This window comes from Rhodnius prolixus, unplaced genomic scaffold (assembly GCF_049639745.1).
Source record: "Rhodnius prolixus isolate KJV_2025 unplaced genomic scaffold, Rpr scaffold_5, whole genome shotgun sequence".
In the NCBI taxonomy this organism is placed as follows: Eukaryota; Metazoa; Arthropoda; class Insecta; order Hemiptera; family Reduviidae; genus Rhodnius; species Rhodnius prolixus.
In genome coordinates this window covers 1,178,016-1,205,323 of record NW_027411624.1, presented here as the reverse complement: position 1 = coordinate 1,205,323, position 27,308 = coordinate 1,178,016, and the positions used below count along the sequence as shown (strand labels likewise).

General features: G+C 32.5%; 3 protein-coding genes across 13 annotated transcripts in view; 1 reads left to right on the top strand and 2 right to left on the bottom strand.

Moving 5' to 3' along the window:
- Pfk (ATP-dependent 6-phosphofructokinase) overlaps positions 1–3,627 on the bottom strand; it is a 28,661-nt gene extending 25,034 nt beyond the window's left edge. For 3 of the 5 annotated variants that reach the window (XR_012461187.1, XM_074137266.1, XM_074137264.1), the window contains exons 1-3: positions 2,516–3,627; positions 728–867; positions 480–631 (exon numbers count right to left, since the gene is read on the bottom strand). Coding sequence is in view for 4 of the 5 variants with exons in the window: in XM_074137266.1 (XP_073993367.1) it covers positions 480–631; positions 728–833 (258 nt within the window). In the remaining variant the exon portion in view is untranslated. Of the gene's footprint in view, positions 1–479; positions 632–727; positions 994–1,994; positions 2,154–2,515 lie in introns of those variants that run through there. The other 2 variants (XM_074137267.1, XM_074137265.1) reach the window with 2 other exon arrangements.
- A 4,275-nt stretch (positions 3,628–7,902) lies between these two features.
- On the bottom strand, positions 7,903–21,060 carry 14-3-3zeta (tyrosine 3-monooxygenase/tryptophan 5-monooxygenase activation protein zeta). Of its 7 annotated transcripts, none has more exons than XM_074137280.1 (6): positions 20,900–21,029; positions 20,703–20,801; positions 18,469–18,776; positions 13,001–13,124; positions 11,797–11,960; positions 7,903–8,609 (listed from the first exon to the last, which is right to left on the bottom strand). In XM_074137280.1, exons 3-6 carry the CDS (start codon positions 18,766–18,768, stop codon positions 8,454–8,456), a joined length of 744 nt encoding a protein of 247 aa, XP_073993381.1. In that variant the 5' UTR covers positions 18,769–18,776; positions 20,703–20,801; positions 20,900–21,029; the 3' UTR covers positions 7,903–8,453. The 7 variants fall into 7 exon arrangements, with proteins under 7 accessions (XP_073993381.1, XP_073993382.1, XP_073993384.1 ...); XM_074137281.1 differs by having other exon boundaries at positions 20,703–20,820; positions 20,900–21,011; XM_074137283.1 differs by lacking the exons at positions 11,797–11,960; positions 20,703–20,801 and adding an exon at positions 11,436–11,599 and having other exon boundaries at positions 20,900–21,060.
- Positions 21,061–21,423: 363 nt separating this feature from the next.
- RpLP0-like (ribosomal protein LP0-like) lies at positions 21,424–25,799 on the top strand. The gene is made up of 5 exons (XM_074137276.1): positions 21,424–21,602; positions 21,705–21,867; positions 21,948–22,097; positions 22,168–22,396; positions 25,541–25,799. Exons 1-5 carry the CDS (start codon positions 21,458–21,460, stop codon positions 25,733–25,735), a joined length of 882 nt encoding a protein of 293 aa, XP_073993377.1. The 5' UTR covers positions 21,424–21,457; the 3' UTR covers positions 25,736–25,799.
- The last annotated feature ends 1,509 nt before the right edge of the window (positions 25,800–27,308 follow it).

Genomic DNA, 27,308 nt, shown 5'->3' with positions numbered 1-27,308 from the left:
TTTGTTTATATCACAATGCAGTAAGTAATGTACAAGTGTGGAACCGGGATGATTAACAGCGAAACATGTTGTTAAAACTAAATCGACTTGATTAATTCGATCTTACTTAACATTTCGAAAAACTAGTCTAAGAGAAGAAGAAAGAATCAGGGAACTACAGCATGTATTCCAGGAAGCAGAAATCGTAAAGGTAATTAGGCTTGGCAGGCTCTGATGTGGCAAGGTTGTCTGAGTTGGAAACACTCAAACTGCTTCTGCAGGAAAATGTACATATGGTCAGGGTGAGTGGGCAGGTCAAAATTAAGATGGAATGATGGGGTAGGCGTATTTGTCAGAAACCTGCTAGGAGTAAAGAATTGGAAGGTTGCTGGAATGGATATGGACTGGTGAAATCGGATTGAGGAGGCCAAGGCTTAGTAATGGACTGTAGCGCCAATAGTAGTAGCAGACTATGAAAAACCATCTACCTACATACTTACTTTATGAATTATAGAAGAAACCGATGACCAGTTTGCTTCCTGGATATACTGACCACCGTCAACCATTCCTTGATATCCTTCCTTGATGAAGAAAACATTACAACCGACATAGAGACCCATTCGAACAACGGCTCTTAGAGTTGCATTCATACCTATTAAATCAAGACTTCAATAATGTTCAACCAAAAAACAAAAATATGCATAAATTTATTTTAAAAAAACAAATTTATTTTCATCATTAAAATTACCTTGTGAATCTCCTCCACTTGTAAATACTGCCATACCTTTTCCTTTGTAAACTCCACATTCTATAAATCTAGTCTTAGGCCCACCTCCAGGCGTAGGTTCGTTCATTGTATATTAAAATGTACAGATAAAATTGTGAGACCTAAATACCAAAAGAAAAATCTATAGGACCAGTTCGCTTAGTGAGCACCACTCTTTCACCAATTCGGAATGTTAATTTCAATCACAACATAAGCTGATCAGTAATTGACCTTGAGTATAACACTCAAGTTGCAAAATAAGACTGTTATCTGGCAAGTCGATATGAATGAAAAGCAATCGATTGAAACAAAATGTATTTGAACTCAAGTTTCTGAACAAGGTTTCTCTACTTCAGCCAAATTTCTTTAACGATAACATTCTTATTACCAAGGTTCTTTTATATATATGACATATTTGATCTAGCGATAAGTAAAATTTCTGCAACTGAACCTCAAAATTCACAAAGGTAAGAGTAAAAATGTGGAGTGAAACACTCAAACAACTTTCTCTTACTCCAGTTATTACAATTATAACTTATAAATTTTCTTCTAACTTTTTATTTTCCCAGAATTTAAAAGGTAGGTGAAGGAACAGACACTCTACTCTCTCAGGTCCAAACAGGGTCCTGACTTCTGACTACACATTCTGTATTCTAGCAGTAAGCCTCAATAACACGACATAATTCCAAAACCACTTTATGTCACTATTTATGAAAAAAAGTTTCAAATAAAACTGATAGGTTTGAATTTTAAAAAGAATCAGCCGCAGCAAAGCCTCCAGTTGACGGATAAAGGCTAAAATCTTAGCTTCAAAAGCGACAAAGTTCAAAGTAGGTTACTATGATCGAATAAGATTCTAATTTTGAGATATTCTGTTCACACATCGTACTGCCATCTCAAATCATGCATAAAGCATAACCTACCAGTGAAAAATTTCAAAATTTGACTTCCTCTTACCCGACGCGGATCAATTAGGGTCCTTCCCACCAAAAAAAAAAAAACCTGGCAAAAGGTTCATTAAAAAACATTACGACAAAAATATTCTTTGAATAACCTCAACGCGTTCCTGAATGAATTCTTTTGACTTTTTGTTCTTAGTTAAGAGTACTTTTTAATGGAGCGGGTAACAAAACATGGAGATGCCAACATTTTCGGAGAGCCTGTAATAAGGCCTCTTTCTTTGCGAAAATAGTGAGATCCTGGTGCCTTTAACGAGCACGCTTGAATGGGAGAGCCGGTACTTACTGACCTGCGAAGCAATGAAGTCGCCGATCTGCTGGTCAGCAAGAATCGGGCTGCAACACCATTCCTTCAAATCCTTTACATACATTGCATTACAAAAGAAATATTGGTAAATTGACATGTGGTTAAAGCGCTGCACCTCGTAAATTAAGCTTTTATTCTGGACCTAAAAGGGAAAAGGTCGTTTGCTTTAAGATCAAACTTATTAACATTATTATTGAATCAATAAGTTTCCCTTGATATTGACCAAACATGTCATCGACATGTCTCCTTCGCTTCAATATAATTATAAACATGTAAAATTTCATCGTGGTTTTTATCTTGCAGTAACAACTCATTCAATATTCCACCATCACGCCGAAAGCGATTTTCATCTCTTCATACTATGTGGTTGTCTTTCGTAAACTGATAACGAATTACAGTTAAATTATTACAACAGATCCATCTTAATAACTAGCTCTTTAAAACTGAAAAAGATTTATGTAGTTGATATTTTTTAGAAAAAATATTTTCTTAGGATTTACTTACCACTTTTTATTAAATTAGGCAATTATTCAAAGGAACAGCAGACAAGATTATCCATAGAATCCATTCTTCTCGCCAAAGACCAACTTCGTTTTATTTACACTTCATTAAGATCAAAGCTATTTTTTTTACTAATGCTCACTATAATTTGGTTCCTTATACCTATTTTTCTGTAAAATGTGTTTATTTTCAATTGAATTTATGGTCAAAACTTTCATCGAGGTTAAGATTTATCAAAGTCACTGGCCATCTCACATATGGTTAAACTTACTAATCATAACAAAACCCTAACTGACCTCCACTTGAAGAATTTGTTTAAAAGCAAAAGAAAAATATTAAGGAGCTGAATGTATTTATTATATTTAAAAAAATTGCTTATTTTTATTTTTTTGTTAAGTTAGGCGTCTATTTTATTGCGAAATTTTATTAACCATCGACATATAATGATATTGTAAAAGATAAGGTAAATACCAAGTGATGGACAGTAATGAACACTTCCATTAACTTGCAACAGATAAATATTACAATGTTCTTTTTTTTTTCTTAAAAAAACAAAAAAAATACAAGCTATAATTCAGCTACCAACAACATAAGTGGTCCAAAAATAAAATTAAAAAATGAAAGTATTCTCTTTTAAACATTAGTTGTCAGTTTCCTTTTAATTAAATAGTCTTATACTTTGATTTTTCAGGAATCATTAAAAACTATTTTTTTTCTTTTCTTTTAATATATATATTTTTCCTGTATTAAAAGTGGACAACTATGTAAATAACTCATAAATAAAATCTATAAAACCCCATTTTCTTCTAATATAATTAAATATTATGCCTCATTATAGACCAAATAAAACTTGCAGAACTTTCTAAAATTTATTTGTTCAATGTAACATCAAAAAAAAAAAAAAAAAATTCTTCCAAAGCGCACTATATTTGTTTTTTTGTTTGAGCGAATTTCGTGATTTGCTCACTAAGCATGAGCTAATAAAATTTATTCTTTTTCTTTATAAATTTTAACATTTGCAGTGGCTTGCTATCATCTGCTGGTTACACGCTAAGTTGCTAATAGAACAATATGCCATTATTAGAAAGTTCTGTTTTTTCAAATTTTTTGCGGATAAAAAAAAAATTGCAAATTGGGAAAAAGTCGAGGGAGTTGAACAAACAGTTACCTTTCACAAATATTTTCTGTTCGAGACCACTTAATACAACAATTTTATGAGTATATTTTTTTTTTCTTCTCCTTTTTTATTAAATTCCAAATTAAGGTTTAGACATCTGTCATGTTAAAAATGACACTTTAGACAATTAATACAGCTAAATGACATGTTTTCGAGTCGAAAAGAGATCTTTTTTTTTTTACTTCTTCAGAAAGAGGTTCTCAGGAGTGTTTAGGACGAGGAAAATGTGCTTTCACTTAAACAAAAGGAAGAAAATAAAATAGGTAAAAGGCTTCCTTTAAAACCTAATTTTTTAAGGGCACAGCAACACGTATAAAGTTGTTTTATAAAATAATCAACCCTTTTTAAGCTCCCAGGACTGATATTCCATTTAAATAAATAAAAAAAAAAAAATTAAAATAATAGAATTGAAATGAAATAGAAAACATGATTGTAGTATGCTTATTTGCTTTTTCACTCTTCCCTGCTTTATCATCGCACTTCAGGTTAATTGATTCACCAGATTTAAGTTTAGCATTCGATTCTTACGTTTCGTTCCTCAATCTTTACCATCTAATAGTCAGATTTAGCCAAAGGGCTGGAAAAATATTGTAGGATTTCTTCTGTAGCAGGATGCAGAATCAATATTACACTTGATTTGTCTATGTATAATCAACCTGCCTTATGCCAATGCGCCACGCCATGATGGACAATTACCCAGGACGACTGACAGTAAGCAGTGTCTTTCGTTTTTTTTTTTTTTCTCTGATGGGTTGCTACCTCCAGTTTGCGACATGAGGTCTATGGCACCTCGTAATTAGTGGGGGTAATAAAAACGATAGGTTTAAATTTATGGATCTCGTAAAAAGGAGAGGTTATTCCCGCTAATCCTTACAGCGTTCCAGTCAAAGAAGTATCTCATTGTCTAAATATCTGAAAAAAAAAAGACCCGCCATAAACTGAATACTAATTATCTAGGACGTCACACTTGCAGAGAACCGAAATCCTCGAGTGTTGGGGTCCACTTACGCTCAAGTTTCCTCCTTTCATCTTAAGAAATTTGGAATTGACACACTTGCTCTAATCTCGCTTTAAACTCCTACTAATGCGTAACTGTGTGAATCACGGATATTAGTATTGTATTCAAGAAATGACCTTTATCCCCTGGAACAATTTTAAAGGGTGAGGTGGATATAAACACACCTTGGAGGGGATTGATCAACTTAGAGCCTCTGAGCGAAATGAGAAAAGAGAAAGACGAAAAAGTTGGTATTCTTAGCTGAGTCAATGTCTGAACGAAGTAGGTTGAACGAGGCTGGTTTGAGCTCAGAATCTGTCTACATACCCACAAAAACCGATTTGCTATTATCAAAGTTGGGTGTTTTTCAACGTTACGCATTTTCGTGCAGTTTTTGACGATCAACCCTTATACAACTGTCCTACCGGACAGTTTTAATTCCCTCTTGAAGATGGATGATATTCATTATAAAGCCAGCGAGAAATAAAAGAAAGTAAGCATACTAAAATAAAAACCACGATGTTTGATTCAAAGTTTTGGAAAAAAATAAAATAAAAATATACTGATAAATTAAACTTTCTTTTTTTTATGTTTGTTACAACAAGAACGCAAAAAAGCATTTTTTGAATTCCCAAAAAAAGGATGGAATTATTCACACCCTTTTTTTTTCTTTTTTAAGTCAAAGTCATATTTTATTTATTCACAGCATTCCACAATATTTATGCCGCCGAATGTACTAATATAATAATTTGTTTTAAAAAAAAAACCTTACACAATTTATAAGAGCTTTTTTTTTTTCATTTTATATCATTTTTCTAAACAGATCACAATTATATTTTTAATATAAACAGTACAGCAATGGTGAAAGCGGAAAATAATTCTTTTATTTTTTCGTTTAAAGAACCAGGATTTAATAATATGCTATATATTTATAAAGTGATTAAAAACAAATGATTACGTTGAAAAAGATGGATGAAAAAATTAATCATGTTTTACAACTAATATATGATGATTTCATTTATAATAAAAATTATGTAAATCTAAATATATATTTTTTAATTATCGAATTTTTAATAATCATAATTGCTTAAATTGTTCCTCTAAAAAAAAAAAGAAAAAAGAAAAAAAAGACACTTTTGTTTTTACAAATGACATTTTTTCTTAGTGTTGAAAAAAGCTCTCACCTTCTTCAAATTCTCCACAAAATATTTAAGTTGTTTTATTATCTTTAGCTTCATTCAATTTTACATATTTCACTTCTTTTTAATAATAATAAAACCTAATAAAGAAATAACGGGATAAAAATATGAAATAATAAAATGACAGAAGTAAATTATCTCAGTCCATTTTGTTTTTTGGAACATCTCTCTTTGAACTAGTGTGAATGTCAAGCAGCCAGGCATGCCAACTTGAAAACATTTCACCAAAAATATTTCCCAATATTTATTTTTAGGGTCGTTTAACTGAAAATTAAACCTGGTTCAATTGCTGAAGTTTTTATGATTTATGAACTTTTAAATTATATGATTATAATAAATTAGAAAAATAAAAGTCACGGTAAAGACCTCTCTTTTTTTTTTTTAATTATTTAAAGAAATAGTTTTTCTATGACGGGAAGGGGGCGATGCATTTTTTTTTTCTTCTTAGGAAATGGCATAACATTTGTTTTCATTAATGTTAGCTGAATTTTAAGAGTTAGGGTACTTTATATGGAATCTTACAACTTTGGCACAAAAAAAAAATAAAAATAAAAAATTATAATAAAAGAAATTATGAAGTGTGATTTTATTAATTATAATTAATTACGTAACAAAAAAAAAAGGAAAAAATCACTTAAATAAGTTAACAATATTTTTTTTCTCTTATTATGTTTTAAAATCGAACAAATTTTTTTTATTATATAAAGTAAGCAACAACACAGAGTGCGTTTTTTTTTTTATTCATTTATTTTTTCTAGAGTTCATTTTCTTTTTCACCTAGAGAAAAAACTTGGAAAAAAAAAAATTAAATACTAACAGAAATTATTTACGTAAATACAATATTTTGGAAAATTATTTTTTGTTTTGTTTTCACATCAGATAAATTCATGAAAAAAAATATAACTTGCCAAAAGACGTAAAATAAACAAAATCCGGCAATTTTTTTTTTCAAAATATCATTATCGTCTATAAATAAAGGACGTAAAAAAAAAGATATTTAGATTCACAAAAATGTAGATGTTTTATATATATATATATGTATAAATCATGTAAATGTATAATTTTTATTAAATTGCGTACACATATGTTATATTTAATTTATATATGTAACCAAAGAACACAAGTTTTTTTTTTTTTCACATACGCCGTACTATCACACACACACACATGAACAGGGTTGTATTTTTTTTTTTTTCAGAGAGTATAATTATCCATCGAATTAAACGATAAATATAATAAATAATAAAACGATTTTTTTTCCCCCTTCTAGTTTTGCCTTAACAATATTTTATTCTCAGCCCATTTTTACTTTCAAAGTATCCCTTTTCCTTTGTTGGTTACAATGAAACCTACCCTATTGTTATTTAAATGGCCAAATAAACAAAATTTACTCTGTGAATAACTTTAGATTGAACTAGAATGCTTTCGCAAAAAATAGCTCGTAAAAAAGTAAATAAAAATAGCGAATTCACAAAAAAAAAAAAAAAATATATATATATATATCAACACAAAAGCTATCGTAATACGCAACAGAGACAATTTATTGGTAGGTTTCAAATTGTTACAATACAAAAAATTTATTATGCTAAAAGCTGCGACAATTGCGAAAAAAGAGAAGAATAAAAAAGGCAGTTTGAAGTGGCAAATCTCGAAAAATAAAAATCACTAAAAGAATTTTCGAGTTTTTTTTTTTTTTTTTTTAATTAAATAACCGGCCATTCTTATGGTCTATAAAATGATAGATACAAATTGGAATAATGTGTTATTTTCCCATGTTATAATGTGTGTACGTCTTCTTTTTTTCTTTAATTACGAAATATAGCAAACACTTGTAACTTCTTTATTTTTTTCTATTTACTTAATATTTTTCCCTATTGCCTTCCACAATTTGTTTTTCTTTATTTTTTTTACAATCGAGAGACATGAGATAAGAAAAGAGATAGTAATTGTTTACATGACCTGGTACTGCTCTCACAATATACGAGGTGTTTTAAAATTTTGGGTTTTGATTGGGGGGGCATTGAATTTTGGTCGTAGTTTTATTTAAAACATATTAAAAAAGAGAGGAAGTTACACTTTTAGGGAAACATTCTTTAATCGAAAGTTTTTTTAGGGATAAGACCCAGTGAGAGAGAGACGCTGCTTTATTTATTAAAGTAAAAAAGAAAAAAATATGTATTTTTAAACAAGGAATTTTTTTACTTAATGAGTATAAAACAAATACCGTATTTCTTTGTGTGTAATTAAAAAAGATTATTTATTTACTTTTTTTTCATTAACTTTTTATTTTTACTTTTTCATATAATAATATCCATTTTCTTTTTTTATGAGAGAGAAAGATGATTTTTCTTTGCGTGTAAATGAGTATGTGATTTGGTGGTAGTGTAAGTAGTGGGAGGTCTTACAAGGAGAATTTTTAATTATTTCTTTGGGGAGAAAGAGAGAGAGAGAGAGGGGATGATAAAAGAGGAGACACGTTAAGGTTTTCTTTTTGCATTTTTTTTTTTTATGTTTTTAAATTGTTTTTTTTTTTAATTTTTTTTTTGTTTAACTTTTTTGTTTTATTATTTAGTTATCGCCTCCCTCTTGGGGTTCATCACCGTCTCCTTGCGTATCAGACGTCCACAATGTTAGGTTGTCTCGTAAAAGCTGCATAATCAAAGTCGAATCTTTATAGCTGTCTTCGTTTAGAGTATCCAACTCGGCTATCGCATCATCAAACGCCTGCCATATAAAATAAGACAAAATGAATTTGGATATGATTGCCACAAGGTTAGGCTAGGTGCTATACTAAATATATAATTTAAAAAAAATCATAAATAAAAAAAAATACACCGTCTGAGTTCTATAGAAAAACTGATCACGTAACCGAAAAAAGTTCAGAAATTTTCTAACAATAAACAATGAAGCCGTCTTATGCAGCGTGTATTCAGGGAGCTTTAGTTTTCTACTCGGTTTGAGGGTTCTCAGTCGATCAATCACAAATTCGTTTCAAGTTGGTTTGGGTTCAGACGGACCAGTAGACAACCAATTGGAAATATATTTGAATTCTGTTGGGTACTGTGCATGCTCCGTACAATCCCAAACTATTTTTTGATCGAACAGAGCGTGACTTAACCTCATTCTCAAAGATTACCTAATTTTTGTTTTAATGTGGTTAATGCATAAATTCCAGCAATTTCCCCTAACATAGAATGAACTAATGTTACTGAAAACATGTTGGGGAAAAACATGAACTAATGCATCCACAAATTATATAGGCCTACTCGTTAAAAAAAAAAAAAAAAAAATCTCCATGAAATCAAATGAAACTGTAGCTAGTCTTAAAAAAACTATCTGTCAAAACATTGCGTTTCTCAAATAAGAAGATTTGCTGAAAACAGTTCCAGCTATTATGAAAAGTTTGATATAAAAAACATTGTATGGGCTGAATGCAAATTAGCATTTGTAGATACTAATAGGAGAAAATGGATTAAGTTGAAAATAAGTAAGTACACAAACTTACAAAATGTTGTTAAAAGCAGGAAAAAGGTATATAGTTAACCTTAGTGATAAGGAAATGGGGAAGAACTTCTGGAATAAGCAAAAAAAAAAAAAAAATTGCAATTGCAGTCTAATGAAAAGGAAAGGTACAGCAAAAACCTGTAGAAGAGTCTGGCGATTTGAAGAAGCACAGAGTTTAGAGACGTCCATGGATAAAAAACGGAAAATCTGTTGGATATATAATCATTTCGCCCAAATCTAGTATTATCTTTCCTTTTCTTATACTATCAGATAGGAAGTTTTGCAGAAGGATGGTTAGATGATACTCAAATAGGTCTTACCAATGTTATACCTTATCTACACTTATGCTGTTTGTCCGAGGGTTTTAAATAACAAACTGAATGGAGTATGTAATTGACAGAATAAGATGATCGAGGGGAAAATTCATAACCTTTGAACTTAACTTTTACAGCGTGATTGAGGGCATTTCATGCATTTTCTTTTCATATTTCAGTCCGAACAATAGTTCGGTACTAACGTATGGACGTCAAATCCGAAATGATCACCACAAAAGTCAGAAAGGTGCTGAACCCTTAGAGCAGAGAAAATCCTCTCCATTTCCAGAAATACCCAAAGGACCTGGCTGGCCACCCGGTCATTCTACCCAAAGAAACTTCTTTCAATTTCCTGGGAACATTATCTTGTATTTATTTGGCGCATCGAATGTTAAGTTATTAGCGCCTCAAATAATTGTAAACATATTTAAAAGCTAAAAAAAAAACAAACTTAAAACCAAAATCACTAAAAACTAAAAGTAAAAAATAATTACTAACAAATTAAACTAATTGTTAATAAAAGCCTGAATGAATAAAAAGGATTACAACATATTTGACAGCTCTTCCCTTTGCATTAAAATAATACCGGTTTAAATTGACTGCACGTCTTTTTTGCTTTGTTTAACGCGCGTGTTAACTGTGCATTTGAGATTTGTTAAGTCCGCGAGAGAATATGAAACAGTAGCAGATAATTGCACTTACAATGGAGCAAAATCATTCGGGTACCTACCTAAGATATACAGATCTATATATGGACATTTTTTAAAAGAATTTTGCTTGGATTAAGAGATCCGCGAAAATGAAGTAAGCCAGACGAAGTTGCAAATTAAGCACTATCAGTTTTATTTAATACGGACCACCAAAATGCAGGGCACTCAATCAAAAAACAAAACATGAGCAAGATTAGTATGGAAACAAAACCAAATAAATAAAAAGTTAGTTGAAATGAAAAAAAAATCAAGCAATTGCGTTTTTTAATAAAAAAAAAAAAGTACTCGTCGTGAAAGCATTTACAAAAAATACACTACTGGTCGATAGTCTGGTTTGTCACGAAAGAGAGAAATATATAATTATTTGTGAGTTGATGTTGACGGACTGAAACTTGTTTCCTCTGTAAGGGGAAGTTCAATGTTTAAGAGTTCTTCAACTAGGATGAAATAAAGTTTAGACTTCCTTGATTTGTATAGAAATATTTTAGATAAGATAGTGGAAAAAACAAATTTTCGCCCAGGAACCAGTTTTGTTAGGATAAACTCTGAGATCCCAACTTTTTTTGGGTGACCCAAACAATTCAAAAACAGTAGTACTCAAATTTCTGAGTTTTCTTGAAATGATTTATCTTTAAGTAATCTCCGGGGAACTATAAGAAATAATATTACCAATTGACGACTTATATATGGCTATTATTGCCCAATAGCCGAGCCAGCTGATTGCCAACGCCGACTATTTCTGTCCTTGTCTATTTTTCAGTCTCTGAAATTATCTTCACAGGTCGGAAGAGACCAGCCCGTTACACGTTACTGAGGTAGGAGATGAGAAACGGTAACTTTAATGCATTAACTTGTTTGGAATTATTAGTTTGCGTGGAGTGTTTGGGGGGGGAAAAAAGGAATTAATATAGGCAAACTTATGGAATTGCGAATAAATAAATCCAGCCAGGGCAATAAAACAAAAACCTTGCTCATGTTAATTATCAACAACTGAAAAAGAGTTTACAGCCTTGCATTTTTACCTGTTTGGCAAGGTGACAGGCCCGACCCTGCGAATTGATGATCTCATAGTAAAATACAGAAAAATTTAACGCCAAGCCTAAACGGATTGGATGAGTTGGTTGCATTTTAGATTTTGCAATATCAAATGCTTCTTGATACGCTTTTTGTGAATCATCTACGACCGCTGGAAAAAAATTATTTTGTTGATATTTTTTCTTTTATCATTTTTTAAGTAGAGAGGGAAGAATCAATCCAGTTGTCATTTGACGAACTAGGAGCGGCTGCTGTTTCCGTTTTCTGTTCTGTTGTTTTCCTCTTTCTTCATCCAAAGTACAAAAACAAAAAAAAAAAAAAATGACTGTAAAAAGAGGACCAACAAACCTGCTTTGCGAGATGACACGCTTTGTCTGGAGAATTGAGAATTTCGTAGTAGAAGACAGAGAAATTGAGAGCAAGTCCCAGCCTGATTGGGTGTGTTGGCTGCATCTTGCACTTACTGATCTCAAAAGCGTCCTGGTACGCTTTCTGAGAATCGTCAACAACGGCTGGACAAAATATACCTCTCGTATTAACATAACCGATTTTGTTTTATAACACATTTTAATATAGAAGTTAAACTCAATATTACTCTAGGGTGCAACAAAGTCTTCACGTTTACCTCATTTTTACCTTCCTTACAGTTTTACTTTATTTTTACCTTGAAGACCATAAAGTTAGACCTTACAATTCTTAACTCATTGGTATTGATCACTCTAACCACTTCGAAGTGATTAATTCAACTGATCAGTTTTTTTTTTTGTTGCGAAGAATCCAATGTAGCCAACCTCTTTTTATCTCGTGTTACGTACTTGTTTTTACTACGCATAAAATGGGCATTTGTATCGAAGTATAGAGTAGTCCGAAGAAGCGAAGTTCGAATTACCAAAAGGGTTGAAGGAAGTACGAACTGTTTAAGGAGGGATTAGTTTTGTGCCTTACCATTTCTAGGCGAGCGGACATGACTCAATGTTTTTGAGAGTTTAGATTGTCACAGTACACCCAATTTTCTACGCAAGAGACCAGCACAAATGACTAACATGACTTTGATTTTGAAGAAGAGCTTAAAAATACTGTGTGCCTTAGGTTGAAATTACAATTCTCGTGGGAGATTGACGTTTAGTACAGGTTTTAGGCACAATGCTAGTGCATTAACTAATTTAGAGACGCTTTGTTTCTGTAATTTCCATACTTTGTATAGCTAAAATCCTTAAATAGCCGTTACTCCTCGTACTTACCAATTTCACGAGCTGCAGCTCTATACGTGTAGTATTTTTTCGAGAAAAAAAGCTGTGATATTTCAATAATTGCTACATTTAATTGACTCATTTATAATTTTACATATCACCTAACACACACGGTGCCAAAACTACATACTTTTATATGCCAATTACTAAATGGCTAAAGTCAAATATTGACACGCCACTTTTATAAAAATCGATTTATTCAATGGAAATGAAAGAATTACGCAAAGACTTAGTGACGCCCCATCGATGTCAAATCGAAAAAAAAAAAAAATAGTAAAATGCAATAAATTAGGATAACTTACCATTCCGTGTATCTCCGGTAGCCACCTCGGCGAGGTACCTGTAATAGTCGCCTTTCATTTTCAAGTAGAACACCTTACTTTCAGCATTACTCGCCTTGGGAATGAGGAACCTGTCTAGTAAGGCCTAGAGAAAGCCATCATATTATTATTAATTGACCAAAAAATGAATAAACTTAGACTAGTACAAGGGTTAATAAAAACGCCTTCCACCTACTCAAACTTGGATTGCAATTTTTAGCACAATTCTGACGTAAAAGCGTGAATTCTAAGAAATAGCACACCTTAGGAATATCTCCTTTCCGGAAATCCATATCTTATCTAAAGAAAATAGCGCCATTTTTGTGAAAATCTAAAAAAATGGCACATATCTTGTGTGAACACACAAGTCTATCATCACTATTCTCAAGGTACCAACTCATTTATATACCTTATATTCGGAATATTTGACCCATATTAATTCAGTAAATAAATCTAAATTTGACATTTAGGTCAGTAATACTGAACATTACACTAAATTTTTCTGTAACTTAACAGAGAAATCTACCCCAAACAACACGAAGTTAACAGATTAGCCATTTACAGTTTACAGAAAAGCAAAAGATTTTAACAGAGTCTTAAGAGATAGTTCCATTTATAGAAAAATTAGATGGAACTATCCTCCTCCTCCCTTAGAAGTAAATATCCTTAATCAAATTTACGGAAAAAATGTTCCAAATATAATTTTTTAATTTATGTTTTTAATCACGACATGAAATCGTAGGAGCCGTTTCCGAGAAAACCTCCCAGTAATAGGGCTCTTCCGGTCAGCCGGTATTCCTCAAATTTGGGAATTTAGTTCCATGTTTGATAAAATAATACAGGCAGCAAGACTTACAATAATAATGGGGGAAAACAAAGAACAGTCTAACCACCCCTCCTCTCCCCAAAATCCCCTTCATCTATTTTTCCAGGGAATTCTGACAGAAGTTATATTTCTTTATGTTCAAGTTTTAAGAAAATGGTTGAAGTAGTTTTCTAAAAAAAAAAAAAAAATCAGAAAAACTGATTTAGTCAAGTGATACTTCCGGTTGACGGAAACCTTATCATCTGACATCTTTTACTGACCTTCCAGCGAGTTTTCTTGATTGAATTCAAGTGTATACGACTGACAGACCAGATACAGACCGGTACCATTTTGAAAAAAGATATTTCCGGAGGAAACTCATAATAAAAAACCTGAACTAGGGCAACGTTCTTTCAGCGCTCGAACGACCATCATCAATAATCGTATTCCCTGAGTGGCTACTAAAATATCGGCCACTAAATGGAACTAATTCGGATGAAAGTACGCATTTTAGGAAATATATATTCCTTGAATATGGTCAAGCAATCCTAATAATGGGCAGGATAGCACAGGGAAAATAAAAATGGAATATCGATCGATAGAGAGAGTGGATGTGGTGCGTATGCTGATACCTGCAGACATCGATTGTTGAACTCGGCCAACTTTCCACTGCCACATTGTTCGCGGCTAATCACTAACACTGTGCTTTCTCCTTCCCCTTTTACTGGTAAGAGAGCTGCACTTTCTCTTCCAAGTTTCTTAAACGGAATTACACATTTTCCAGCTTTTCTTTTTTTTTATAAGCTCAAAGTTTAATGAGGGAAAATTCAACACTGATGTACGAATTTTCACGGTGTTCTCCCACAAGCAATATTAATATTCCAATCAGAGAGTTGCAATTCATTAAAAAAAAGCGTTCCCACCCCTACAAGAGAACAGGGAAATGAAAATGGCAGGCATAACTAAAAATAATGAAATCGAACAACCAACGGACATGACACTTTTCTGAATTAGTAAATTTCAGTTGTTTTAAAGAAAAACCGTCTTCCATAATTTTTAAATTTTGAATTTACAATAAACCTATTCTAATTTAAATACATTTTTAGATATTCTAACTTTTTTTAGTTGTTATCCAACGTTTTGTCAAACTTTGCTTTTTTTTTTTATCTCACGGTATCATATACTTGTTTGTAAATCCCCTGAAGAATGCAGGAAGAGATTGCCGAGGAGTCAGGAACAATAGAAAAAGAAAGTAAGTATACATCCCTGTTTTGTATTTTACCTCCCAAAAATCGGTCGACCTAAGCTAACCCAATTTTTATAAAGAAAAAAAAATCCAAACGAATTGGTTACAATAATCCTTTCATAATTCATTCCTGGAAACTGCAATAGTCCCAAGATCTGATTATGTCTGGGAAAATACTTTTAGGGCATGAAGTTGAGATAGGATCCTGGTCAACAGTTATTTGAGATTCATGCAGTAAATGGAAGAGTTTAGAAATTTGAGAATAGCAGTAAGAGAGTGTTAGTGACCGCAACAGTTTGCTTTTTTCTTTTTTTTTTTTAGAGGTGTGGGCGTTCTCCTCCAGTGAGATAAACCAGCCGGAACATCACTCAGATGGTCATAGAAGAAAGATCACTGGCCAAGTCTCATGTTCGTGCCAAACATTGCTCCGCTAAGATTCTGAGGGGAATCATGACGTCTGGCTCCCCTTACACTCTCTTTCACTTCAAAACTCCATACATATCAAAGCATGAAGATCAATATCAAATGAAAAGTTGTATCCCCAGGATCACAAAAGTGTGAATTTTAATTTGAACAATATGAGAGCCAACAACCTTGAGAATCGTTCTACATTTAATCATATTTAAAAGGTAATACCTCAGGGTTATCAGTCTTATGGGAGGGAGAGATATGGAATACATATTGCATAATTTCTAAATTCTAAATTAAAATTATTCTGTATGTATATATATTTTTATTTTTTCATATAAGATAGAAAACTGCGATCACAGAAAAGTAGACATCAGAATTTAAAAAAGTTAATTTTGAAAATGTGGTAGATGTTGTTAGCCCAGACTGGGCGAGTGTGTTTCTTTCTCCCGCCCACAACTGTTTTTCTCGAAACCACTTATTAGTAAGAATGAAATATCTTGCCAAAATTCTGAAGGAGACACAAGGAAATGACATTTCCAAAAAAACAGGGCCAATAAGGATTTTCCTAAACGAATTACTCAGATCAAACTTACAGCAGCAAAGAGCTATGGCACTTTCTTGGAATTTTTGCATAAAAAGGCATTAATGTTGCACACGTTCACGCTGATTGTGATTGGGCATTTCTTGTTCATTATAAAGACGAAATAGTCGAACACGCCTTACTCTAGGAGGAGAGCTTAACTTCGACCATTTTTGGTTTTAAACAAAAACTTGCAAGTATCCTGGTAAGTGCACTAAGTAGGCAGACCTACATGAATTTAGTGAGCACACAATGATTAAAAAAAAAATTGGTTCAAAACAAAAAAACGAATCCCAGTAAATGGAACTTCCTGTCAGCTGTTAGTACACCGCATTTAAGAGCTGTTTCCGGTTAAATTTCAAAAACTCGAATTTTAATTGCCTAAAGAGTGACATTTCTACCAGTTTATCGAAATGCTTACCAACGGAATCCCCAAATGGGATTATTTCCTTAAACTAAATCATAAAATTGAACACGGCGAGTTTCTGTTTTGAATTATGGTGCTAAATGTACCAAAATATTTCACTTTCATGAAGACACGAAACTTATCACTTGCACGAAGACACGGTGAGGGGGTAAGAAATAGAAATCTTAAAGTAATGGTGTAACCCTTTGAAATATTGTACCGGAGAGAGGAAGATCAATACTTGTTGATGGCACCATGCTAGTATAATATATTCAGCTATTTGTCTCAAACCATCACAACAAAATGGTATACATGTTCTAATATTACAAAAAATGTGCATTAACTAAATAAATACAAGTAATTTGTTTAGTGATATAGTCATCAAATTCTAGAGAATATAGAAGTGTAGGCGTGGTCCAACAGGTGGTTTAGTTGCGCTGTCGTAACTGGAGCTAGTAACTAGCAATACAGTGGAAATGCTATGTTAGTGAGAACCCAATGGAGTCAGTTCCCCTATCTTAGGCATACAATTTTCTTCCCCAAACTAATTTTATGAAACTTTTGTAATAACGGTAATTTAATTATTGAGCAGGTTTTTTTTTATTACACGTTTTCTCTTTTTTGTGAGTGCTTCCAAGCAACAAGAGAGGTTTCTGGAAAAGGAAGCGGAAGGAAGTAGTCTTGGAAAGGATTGATGGGGATTTGGGGATGCAGAAGTGGTGGGAAGAGCAGAGAGAAGGCGGCCTGAAGGCGTTGAGGAGAGAGTAAAGGCAAGGGAGATGTAGAAGAGAGAGCGGAACAGCCAGTGCCACAATCAATGAGTCAATACAGTCGGTGTGCGACCGCCAGCGGCTCCTGGGACACAGAGCCCCGCCCTACAAGGCTGTGACGTCATCAACGCATGAGCACATTCTCCTAGAGTTCCTCTTCTCTATCGATGTACTCTCTCTCGAAAGAGAAGGAGATTCCCAAGTTTTCAGTTAAAATCCAAAATTTAATCTCTTAAACTAGAGATAAAACCACAGCAGGTTCCGTTAACATTTAAATTAGAACTACGACAAGAAATTGGGTTACTGACCGGCAAGTGCTTCTCTTTTTTTTAAATTCGATCAAGAAAAGACGCATTCCTACAGTAGCACTTTGTCGCCCCTCCACTGCTGCCTGCAATTCACACAGTCCACGTTTACAACACACAAAACGAGACACTCAATTTCCCCGCTCTAATTTTTTCCTCCAATAAAGCGCGCGGATTAAAAAAAAAGAAAGAAAATAGAATAAGAGAAAGTGGATTTTTCTTTACCCCCACTCTTTCACTTGCAATATTTTTATGAACCCGGTGAAAATCGTATACCAAGCGCGAAGATTGGGAAAATAGAAAAGGATGGAAGATACTTGACTGCGTAACGGATGTTTAAAAAAGTTTATAATAAAGTTCTCCTTGTTTAGACTAGGCAGAAACACGCGCGCCTTTCATATGACTCATAGGGCGAACGGGCTCTTATTTGCTCTCGCGTTTAACATTTTTTTAATTCCACTTCCGTTTTAAAATTAATACACTCATTATTATTTTTAAATATCTGTACAATCATTCCCCTTAAAACTGACGCAATATGATACATCATAATGCAGATATAATCCCCATGTATGTCCTTACAACTCAAGAGATTTGTAACTAATTAAAAGAATGATCAAAAACTTCCTTTTTTGATAGAATAGAAAACAAAAAATGGCTGAAAAAAGAGTTAAGAGGATTACGCGGGGCCTTTTCCTGTGTTACATTTTTAACTATTGTTAAACCTCCCATTTCCTCTTAGGGGTGTGACCCGCCTGTGAAAGGTTACATTTGTTAACTTCATATGTGGCTTCAGGTTAGAATTGAGGCAAAAATTTGGTGGTAGTAGAAAATTGTCATCCCCGTGGTCATGTGTTAGTATTTTAAAATCAAAAATTTAGGAATAGTTAGGAAGGAAAGAAATTTTTGGTCAGTCTAAATAATACTTACTAATACATCGTAGCAGATATCTCTAAGCTCCTTTTCTACCTTCTCTCGGTACTCCCTGGCCATCTGCTGTTTGCGTTCTGAGCCCTCAGTTTTCTGTTCTATGGAAGAGATCACTCTCCAAGAAGATCTTCTGGCACCGACAACATTCTTGTAAGCTACCGATAAGAGGTTTCTTTCCTCGTTCGACAGCTCTACTCCGGTCTCTGTGACCGCCTTCATAGTAGACGCCATGTCGTCATATCGTTCAGCCTGTTCGGCGAGCTTCGCCCTCTGAACCAGCTCCTCTTTGTCCACTGACATACCTACCGCTGAAATTTTTTTTGTACTTAATACATTCACACATACATATAACATACATTCACATATACATAAATTGATCAATGACTTGCAAAAGACTAATCATTTCACACAATAAAGACCACGTTGGAAAAATCGATCCCGAAAATCTCCACCCTCACATACTCATTCTGTCTCACTCGCTCACACTGCGTCCCTCCCTCAAAACTGGGGGGACCACCTTGTCCCGTCCTTGCTCTAATTAATTTTTTTTTTTTTGACGGGTCAACGACTTTTTTCATTTTGAGGAAGATGGCGAAATTGGGAAACCATATCCAAATAAAAACCGAACCAATTTATTGGGCCTTGTGAATGACGTGAACCTTGGCATGGAGGACAGCCTGTAAAACAACCATTAAAAATGTGCACAACTGCAGTTTACTGTTCTTAAATTTAAAATGTTCCTACCTTGAAAATTTATTCCTTTTGTGGGAGACTATTTAGAACCACTGGTTTTTTTTTTTTTAATGAAGGGCTGAGTGGGAGTTGTATCGTCTAGCTTAAAATTAAATTATAAATAAAACGACTTATAAAATACAAATAAATAATAAAAATAGTTAATACCGCACGTTGCTCAATCACACACTCTCTCTAATCGGGACTAAGTAGAAACACAACGACAAAATAGAAACCTACAAAGACACTGGGACAATTGACATGGTCTAAGACGTAGTACGGCGGTATGCGCGCGCGCGTATGTAAGTAGTATGGTGTTGCGCTTGCGCGGCGGTTGGGGCGCTCGGGTCGATATAATGACGGCCGGCGTAGCCAGGAAGAGTGGGGGTACATACTCCCCTGGCAACGAGGCCGTCCTCCCACTTTTATACCCACTCTTACGACTCAAATTCTCGTATCGTCGGTTGCACAATTTTCTTCTTTTTCTTTTTCTTGAAGTTCAACACCATAATGTACCAATTTGGTTTATAAAAATTCATAATTTATCAAACGGCCTTCGAAAATTAAAATAAAAAAAAAGGCAGCCAAAGAGGAAAAAATATTAAGAGACCGTAGCCTGGTATTGAAAAATCAATATAAGGTTCAATCATTAACCCCTTACCACCCCTCTTGGAATTCCCTTTTCCACCCTCTGACCACCCTTTCTTGGAATCAAGGACAAAATGTACAAGAGCTCGAGCGATTTTTTTTTTTTCCGCAATATTCTAGATAGAAAAAAGTGCACACCAATATACATCTTTAATAATCAACATATTAACCTCAATAACCAACACCTAATGATATTCCACACAAAATTCAAACTAATAGATAAAAAAATTACAGTAATTCAACGTTCGGTCCCTATTAATGAGTAATCAACTGAAAAAAAAGCTTCCCTGACTTTAAAAAACTTGCTTTTAAAAGACACTAATAATACAAAATTAAAACAAAACCATTAATTGAAAACTGGAATTCGCCACAAGAACATCAAACATCAAAATTAGGGGCTTACATCATTGCTTATAATAAACATGCATGCATTAAGGGTGCAAGCCGTTCTTTAAATAAATATTTTAAAAAAGGCAATAAATTGTTTTTACATTAAACAGGGACACATGGTCCTCACAATGTAATATTAAACAAAAAAAAAAAAAAGTGAGAAGTTAACCAAAATTGAATAAGTCTAATTAACCTTAATTGAAGTTTAAAAAAAAATCACTAAAAAGAAATAAAAGTACAAAAACTACTTTAGAACTAAATTTTAGAAAACCAGAGATAAATTTTAATTAAATCATGTTTTGAATTGATATTGAAAGCTAGGCATTAAATGTGCCAGGAGTGTAAATTGGGTGTGAATAGCATAAGTATCTTGACGGTAGTGAAAACTTTAATATATGTAACAGTAAAGGAAAATTTACTTTTACTGTGGTAAAAAAATTATAAAATAACGTGCTAGTACTTACAACAGCCTTTAAAAATTAATACAAAGGTGAGAAAAGGTCAATTATGCCGGTATGGCTTAGAAGCTAATCCAATATGGCGTAGCACTGCAATGGACACTCCTATAAGTGCGTCACACCTCTTAACACCATATGTATATAAATTCTCTACTGGGAAACAAAACAAAAAAAACATGCTATTAAAATTAAAACATACTTACGTTTCACTAAAAATTCTTAAACTTGCAAAGTTAAAATTATAAATTAGTTGAACACACTCAACACAAAATGTACCGGGGAGCCTCTAGGACACTATTACTCTGCTCTAAAGCAAAAGCTGCATGGGGGAAAGAAACCGGAACTTATTTAATTACAATGTTCATAATTTTTTTTAAAGTACAAATAACATACTACTTGAAAGAAGTTAATAAAAAAACAAGTATCAATTTTATATATAAAGAAATTATAAAAACTAATTCTTTAAATAAAATATTCAAATATACACATGTTAGTTATTCCTTTAAAAACATTATAAACTCTTTTCTGAAATAATATAATTTATTATTACTTGTATAAACATAGATAAAGTTTGAGATAGTTATTTTTAAAATTTAAAACTGTTTTAAATAAAAATCTAAAAGAATAATTCAGAGAAAAAATACATTCATATGTATTTACTTTAAGAAAAAAAAAAATGGATGATTAAAGTTTTTATGTTTACAATTTTATGTTTCTAGTTAGTCTTTTTAAAAATTAATTATCTCTCAGGTTACTAATGCATGGAAAGAAGCCTTTTATTCAAACCTTGTCAACCATTACCTTCTTTTAACCATTGGTTCTTTATTTGCGTTGGTGTTGAGGAAAATTTAGTTTTAATTCATTGGTATATACTCAAAATGCCGAAATCAAAACGAGACAAAAAAGGTAAATAAATATTCTTTATTAAAAATCTTTATTATTTTTTAAAAATATGTGAAGCTGTGCCCACGTGAAGCTAAGTATTTACATAATCGTTTTACTGTATAGTATCTCTTACTAAGACTACAAAGAAAGGATTAGAAGCTAAACAACGTTTTCTTGAAGCAATAAGAAATAGCGTTAATGAATATAATAATATTTTTGTATTTTCTGTGGACAACATGAGAAATACGCAATTGAAAGAGCTTAGAGAAAAATGGAAACATAGTAGGTAAGTGATAAGAAAATGTTTAAGTTAATGCTTAAAAACAGGTTTTTTTTTATTACTAGTAAATGAATAATGTTGTTTAGATTTTTTTTCGGTAAAAATAAGGTAATGACTTTGGGTTTGGGCCGTAAAAAGGAAGATGAAGTTGAGGACAGTTTGCATCATATTTCTTCCCGTTTAAAAGGCCAGTGTGGTTTACTGTTTACAAATGAATCTCCCGCTGATGTAATAAGGTACGTATTTGTATAAATGCATAATGATTTAACTTTGATTTCATCTGATTTTCTATTTTCCTTTTTCTAGTTATTTTGAATCCTATTCTTCACAAGATTTTGCACGAACAGGTTTTAAAGCCACGGAAACTGTACACTTAGAAGCAGGAGGATTACCAGATTTCCCTCATTCGTTAGAACCACATTTAAGACAATTAGGACTTCCTACCATCTTACAGAAAGGAATAGTGACGCTTACTAAAGAGCATACAGTTTGTAAAGAGGGAGATCTACTTACTTCTGAGCAAGCAAGGATATTGGTAAGTTCTGGTAATGTGAATATAATAATATGAACTGTTAATACCATACTGCCAAAATAAAATGAATCCTATTTAAATTAACGGAAAGGAATAATTTAAGAATCAACCAAGTAGCATCACACACTACTCATGTATTGACAACTAGCCCCTTCCAAACAACTTCTTTTTTTCTACAATCTTTTGCTTACTTTAGAAGACTTAATCGAAACGGTTTAGGGTTCGTAATAAGTAAGCATAAATTTTGCTTGTTACTTACCGGGTTGGTTGAAAGAATATTCATTTGAATAAAAAATATGTCCTTTAGAAGTTGCAAATTGGTTAAAAGTAAATTCAGGGGGAAAGAAGAATAGTGGTCCTAGTATTTCGTAATGAGGTAACAATCTGGGTAAAATGTTAACAGAAGGTGCCTCTTCCAAAAATAGTTTATCTTTGTCAATTTGTGTCAAAACTTTCCACAATATTGGTTTAAAAATTCTTGGGAAGGAGATTTGAGCCTTGAAAATGTGGAAAATTTAGGACCTTCTCGGTATGTTGATCCAACTGTTCTAAGAGTAGGTGGCGAAGAAAATCCTCGATCTAGCACTGTAGAAAATTAGCCGGTTCTTTCCTCTACTCTAAATAAGCCCTTGCTCGAAGTTGCAGTGGTGGCCTAAAGACTTTCACACGAGTCGCAATTTTTTTTAAAAAAAAATCCAAATGATTTTACTGAGAAAACGTATTTTGTACGGGTGCAGTGAATGCCTACATTATAGATTTCCTCCTTAGACATTCTCAATGTTTTATTACTCCACCAAAGAAAAAAACAAAATTTTGCCAGCGGCAAATAAATGTATAGATAACAAATATAAAAATTAATTTACTATGAAAATAGAAATTGATCTATACTGTTCGATAAAAATCGCAAGTATGTTCCATATTATTTTGATTCAATTTTCACCCAAAAAAGGGATATTTACTAAATAATGAGAGCTGTAAAAAATAAAATAAAGGGAAATGCATTTATGTGTGAAAGGTCAGTCACTCACAGTGAAAGTATGCTAGCTGTAACTGTATTTGAATTCCTCTCTAGAACGGAATTGTCATTGTGAGAGTATGTCACCGACATCCCTCTATTTATTTTATTTTATTAAAATAATAATTATTTCTGTCTACTTTTAAATATTAAAACTGTGCTATAGTTTTGCTATTATAAACATGTGAAACATACAACTTTTAATTAAATGCAGTTCATTATATTTAATTAAATTTTATTGGATCATATACTTTTCACTTTCAGTAAGAGGAAGTGTTGTAATCTTGAGTACTTGATCTGATCAAGTTCCAAGTAGATAAAATAGTTCATTCGACTCTCATCAATTATAGGGACCAGCGCGTAGAGGTTATTAATGACAAAAATACCTTTTTGCAACAGTTCTGAGCTGCCTTATTTGATATCCATGGGTTGGCAGGATCATTAGGTCAGGAATCTGGTTATGGGCTTCGGGGCAAAGTATGAAGACATGAGTTTTTCTTCTTTCTGAAGATCTTCTGTTAAGACAGTGCTTTTGTTTTCTCAGTCTATAGCGGCCAGCCAAGAGGCTTTTGGCTTTATCCGAATGGCAGTTCGATCTTGTTGGAAAATGGTGTCAATGAAATTATTCCATGCTCCTGGCATGGGTACCACTTCTGCGACTATACTATTCTCGGTCACTGTTCACGTGCAAGAAATTTTGTAATGCTATAAAAGTTTTAGATCTCGTACAAACTTTGTAGGACCCTCCTTTGTCAAGAAGTTTATTGCCTCTACATCGGTTCGAGAAAGACTTTATTTCGGCACCCAATTCTCATCGGGATAAGCTTGAACTACTCTCCCTCCGAAAAAAATATTCAAGTTGCTTTTACAGTCGAAAGCTCCTAAAGAGAAGATATCGGAGGTAGAACTTAAGATCTTTAAATAATAAAAATCATAATAATTGTAAATTTTTTTTTTTCTTTTTTTTTTTTTTAAGAGAAACTTCCAGAACATTGTGGATAACAATTAACAACTTTTACTATCCCCAGATACAAATATAGTTATTAAATTTTTCCGTTCTAAGATAAACTTACCAATGTGTAGTTATAATACCTGATTGTAAGGAATACCTGATTAATAGCAGCAAATAAAATAACAAACAGTAGAATTTGAAGATACATAATATTCTGGTTACAAATTTGAGATGAATATCCAACTTTGAGAGAAAAGGCTATAAATAAAATTGTTACTGTCACTTGCAACGACTATTTGGCTAAAAGTGGACTTCAAACTATGTTTGTTCGTTACGAAAAATAAGTTTAGAAACCGGCTGGATGTTAGTTCAACAATGAGATTAGCTTGAACTAATTCAATGGAAACAAGAATTAATAAATTTAATTGCGTAGTTAATAAATAGCTTCACTGTTTTCCCATAATTTAAATTTGAGTATAATTCAAATTAATTTGTTTTTTATGTATTTTTAACAGCCTATTTTATTTGTTACTAACGCTAATCTTGCATTTTTTTAAATAATAAATTCCATTAGTAATGAAGCCAAACATGAATTGAAAATGTTAGTTTATTTTAACTTATAAATTATGTAACCATTATTAACTTAAAATCATAACTTTTTTCTAAATTAGTTTCAGTTTCCCGCAGGCTGAGAGTGATCCTGTGAGATCCTGAAGTATTTAATAGGAAACAGTAGTAGATTGATTTGACTTTTTTGATTGGTATCCTATCACAATGTTCCAAGTGCTAATCTGTAGGCAAGGGACCAAGTTAAAAACAATCATTTCATAATCAACAAATAACCCCTTCCTATTATTGAACACAGTTTTTATTAGTTATTAGTTTTATTTATGTAATTTTATCTTTAAAAACTTTTTTGGAAATTCTTGTACGTCTTAGAGTTTGAGGCGGCTAAAAATCGAGCAAATTGTGCTTCAATAAATCGATTTTATAATTATTTGGAATAGCTGATCAACTTAAAAAAGCTTCAGTGATGGTTCTTACTCCCTTTTGGTATGCGTATGTGTGTTAGATGATATTTCGAATCTTTTTGTGAGAAACGTTCCCATACGATTGATTACCACAAAAGATTTTTTTTTCTTCTTATCTAGTTGCTTATCAGAATAATTGTTTGTTGTAGAAACTATTGGGAAACAAGATGTCCACATTTAAAGTTACTTTAGTGAGTATGTGGTCTAAAGGTGGAAAATTCAAAGAGCTGGTACCTGTAGAGAAGAAAAAAGGAAAATTAGAAAAAGAAAACACACAGCACAAGAAAAAGATGAAGAAATCTAAGAAAGTGAAGTACACAAATGATGTAGAAATGAAAGAATGAATTCCTTTCCTAGGCTAAGGCGCATTGGCGAAGTGATTGTAAATAATCATTTTTATTTTAAATATTAATGTCTAGTTAATTTATCTCCCTGAGTGATTTTAAGTAGGATTAAACCTTTTTTCCGCAAGTAAAGGCTTATTTTAGTGTCTTTGTTTTGCCACAACGTTTGTAGTGCTGAATGAAGAGATGTTCGCCTTCAATGAGCACTTGCAGATTTCTGTAGTTTTTTATTCTTTAAAAATTCAAAAGCTGGTATTACGCTTCATTAATATCTCAAATTAAAAAATATTTTGGTTCAACTAGCAATAAATTTTATTTTATTTTTTGTTTTACGTTCATTTCGTGACCTAAATGAGCACTTCTTTGGAAACCAATCAAATTAACTAGGAATGCTACTTTCTAATCCTCAGTGTATTAAAATATCCGCGCGAAAAACAAAGTTTGTAATGTTGGATGTAAACTCATTTAAACAGGCGTGACAATCCTTCATGAAATTTGGATCGACAGTGAAAAGTTTAAAAACATTATTCACAAATCTCGACGTCAGATTACGAATTACTGCTTCAAGTTAAACGGATTAATGAGCATAAACGTTATTGTGAGCGATTCGTATCACTTGAGGTACACTTACAAAATATCAGATCTCTTTTGCTCAAACTCTGTTATTGAGATAAGGAAAGAAATTGTTACAGGTTTTCTGGAAATTGTACTGAAAATTTCTCGAAATTTATTGCTAGTATCATCATTGAAACTCTACATAGAACTTCGAAATGTCAATAATGTTTAGTGAATAGTAAAGCTTTTCTGATCTCAATTCTTTATCCTCCTAAAATTATTAGATTCAAGAAAACAAGGTGTAAATAATGTTAAAAACAAAGTGAAATAATAATTATTATTATTATTCGAGAAATTAACATGGTTAGCCAATAAATGGTGACAACTTCAGGTAGGTAAACAATAGGAAGGAAAAATAAAACTAATACACAAAATAAATATAAATGTGATAAAAAAAAAAAAGTTGGCGAGCGTACAAAAAATTTGAACCCAATGGGTATTGCTTGTAGTCCCATATTTTCACTAATTTGAAGCCCTAGCAAATAAGTAAGGACTTTGCATTTAGACACGTGATTCCAGTGCAAGGAAAATGACACCTGTAATCGTGGCTTTTGTGTTTCACTTTTTGAAAAGAAAATTTGGAAAACTAGATTTCAACTAAAATTTAGAAAATATGTGTTTTTATTTTGGAATATTATTTAAAATGCCACTATAGATATTGAAGCATACCACTCAACATCTAAAATAATAGAACAATTTCAGTTAAACACTTTACAGTACAAAAATAGGTGGTGGGATAATATTGCCGTCCGTCACAGCAGGTTTTTTTTTGCAACTATTAACAGAATTTCGGAAACGTACATTTCCTTCAACAGCGTACATTACAAGAGATTATTTCATTGCAATGTGAAGGTAGGTAGATACTATGTAAAATACAACCACCTTCGCTCTACGTCCTCCTACGTGTTTGGATTTAAATAGGATCCTAAATAGGTTTTAGAATGGAGATATATGAAAG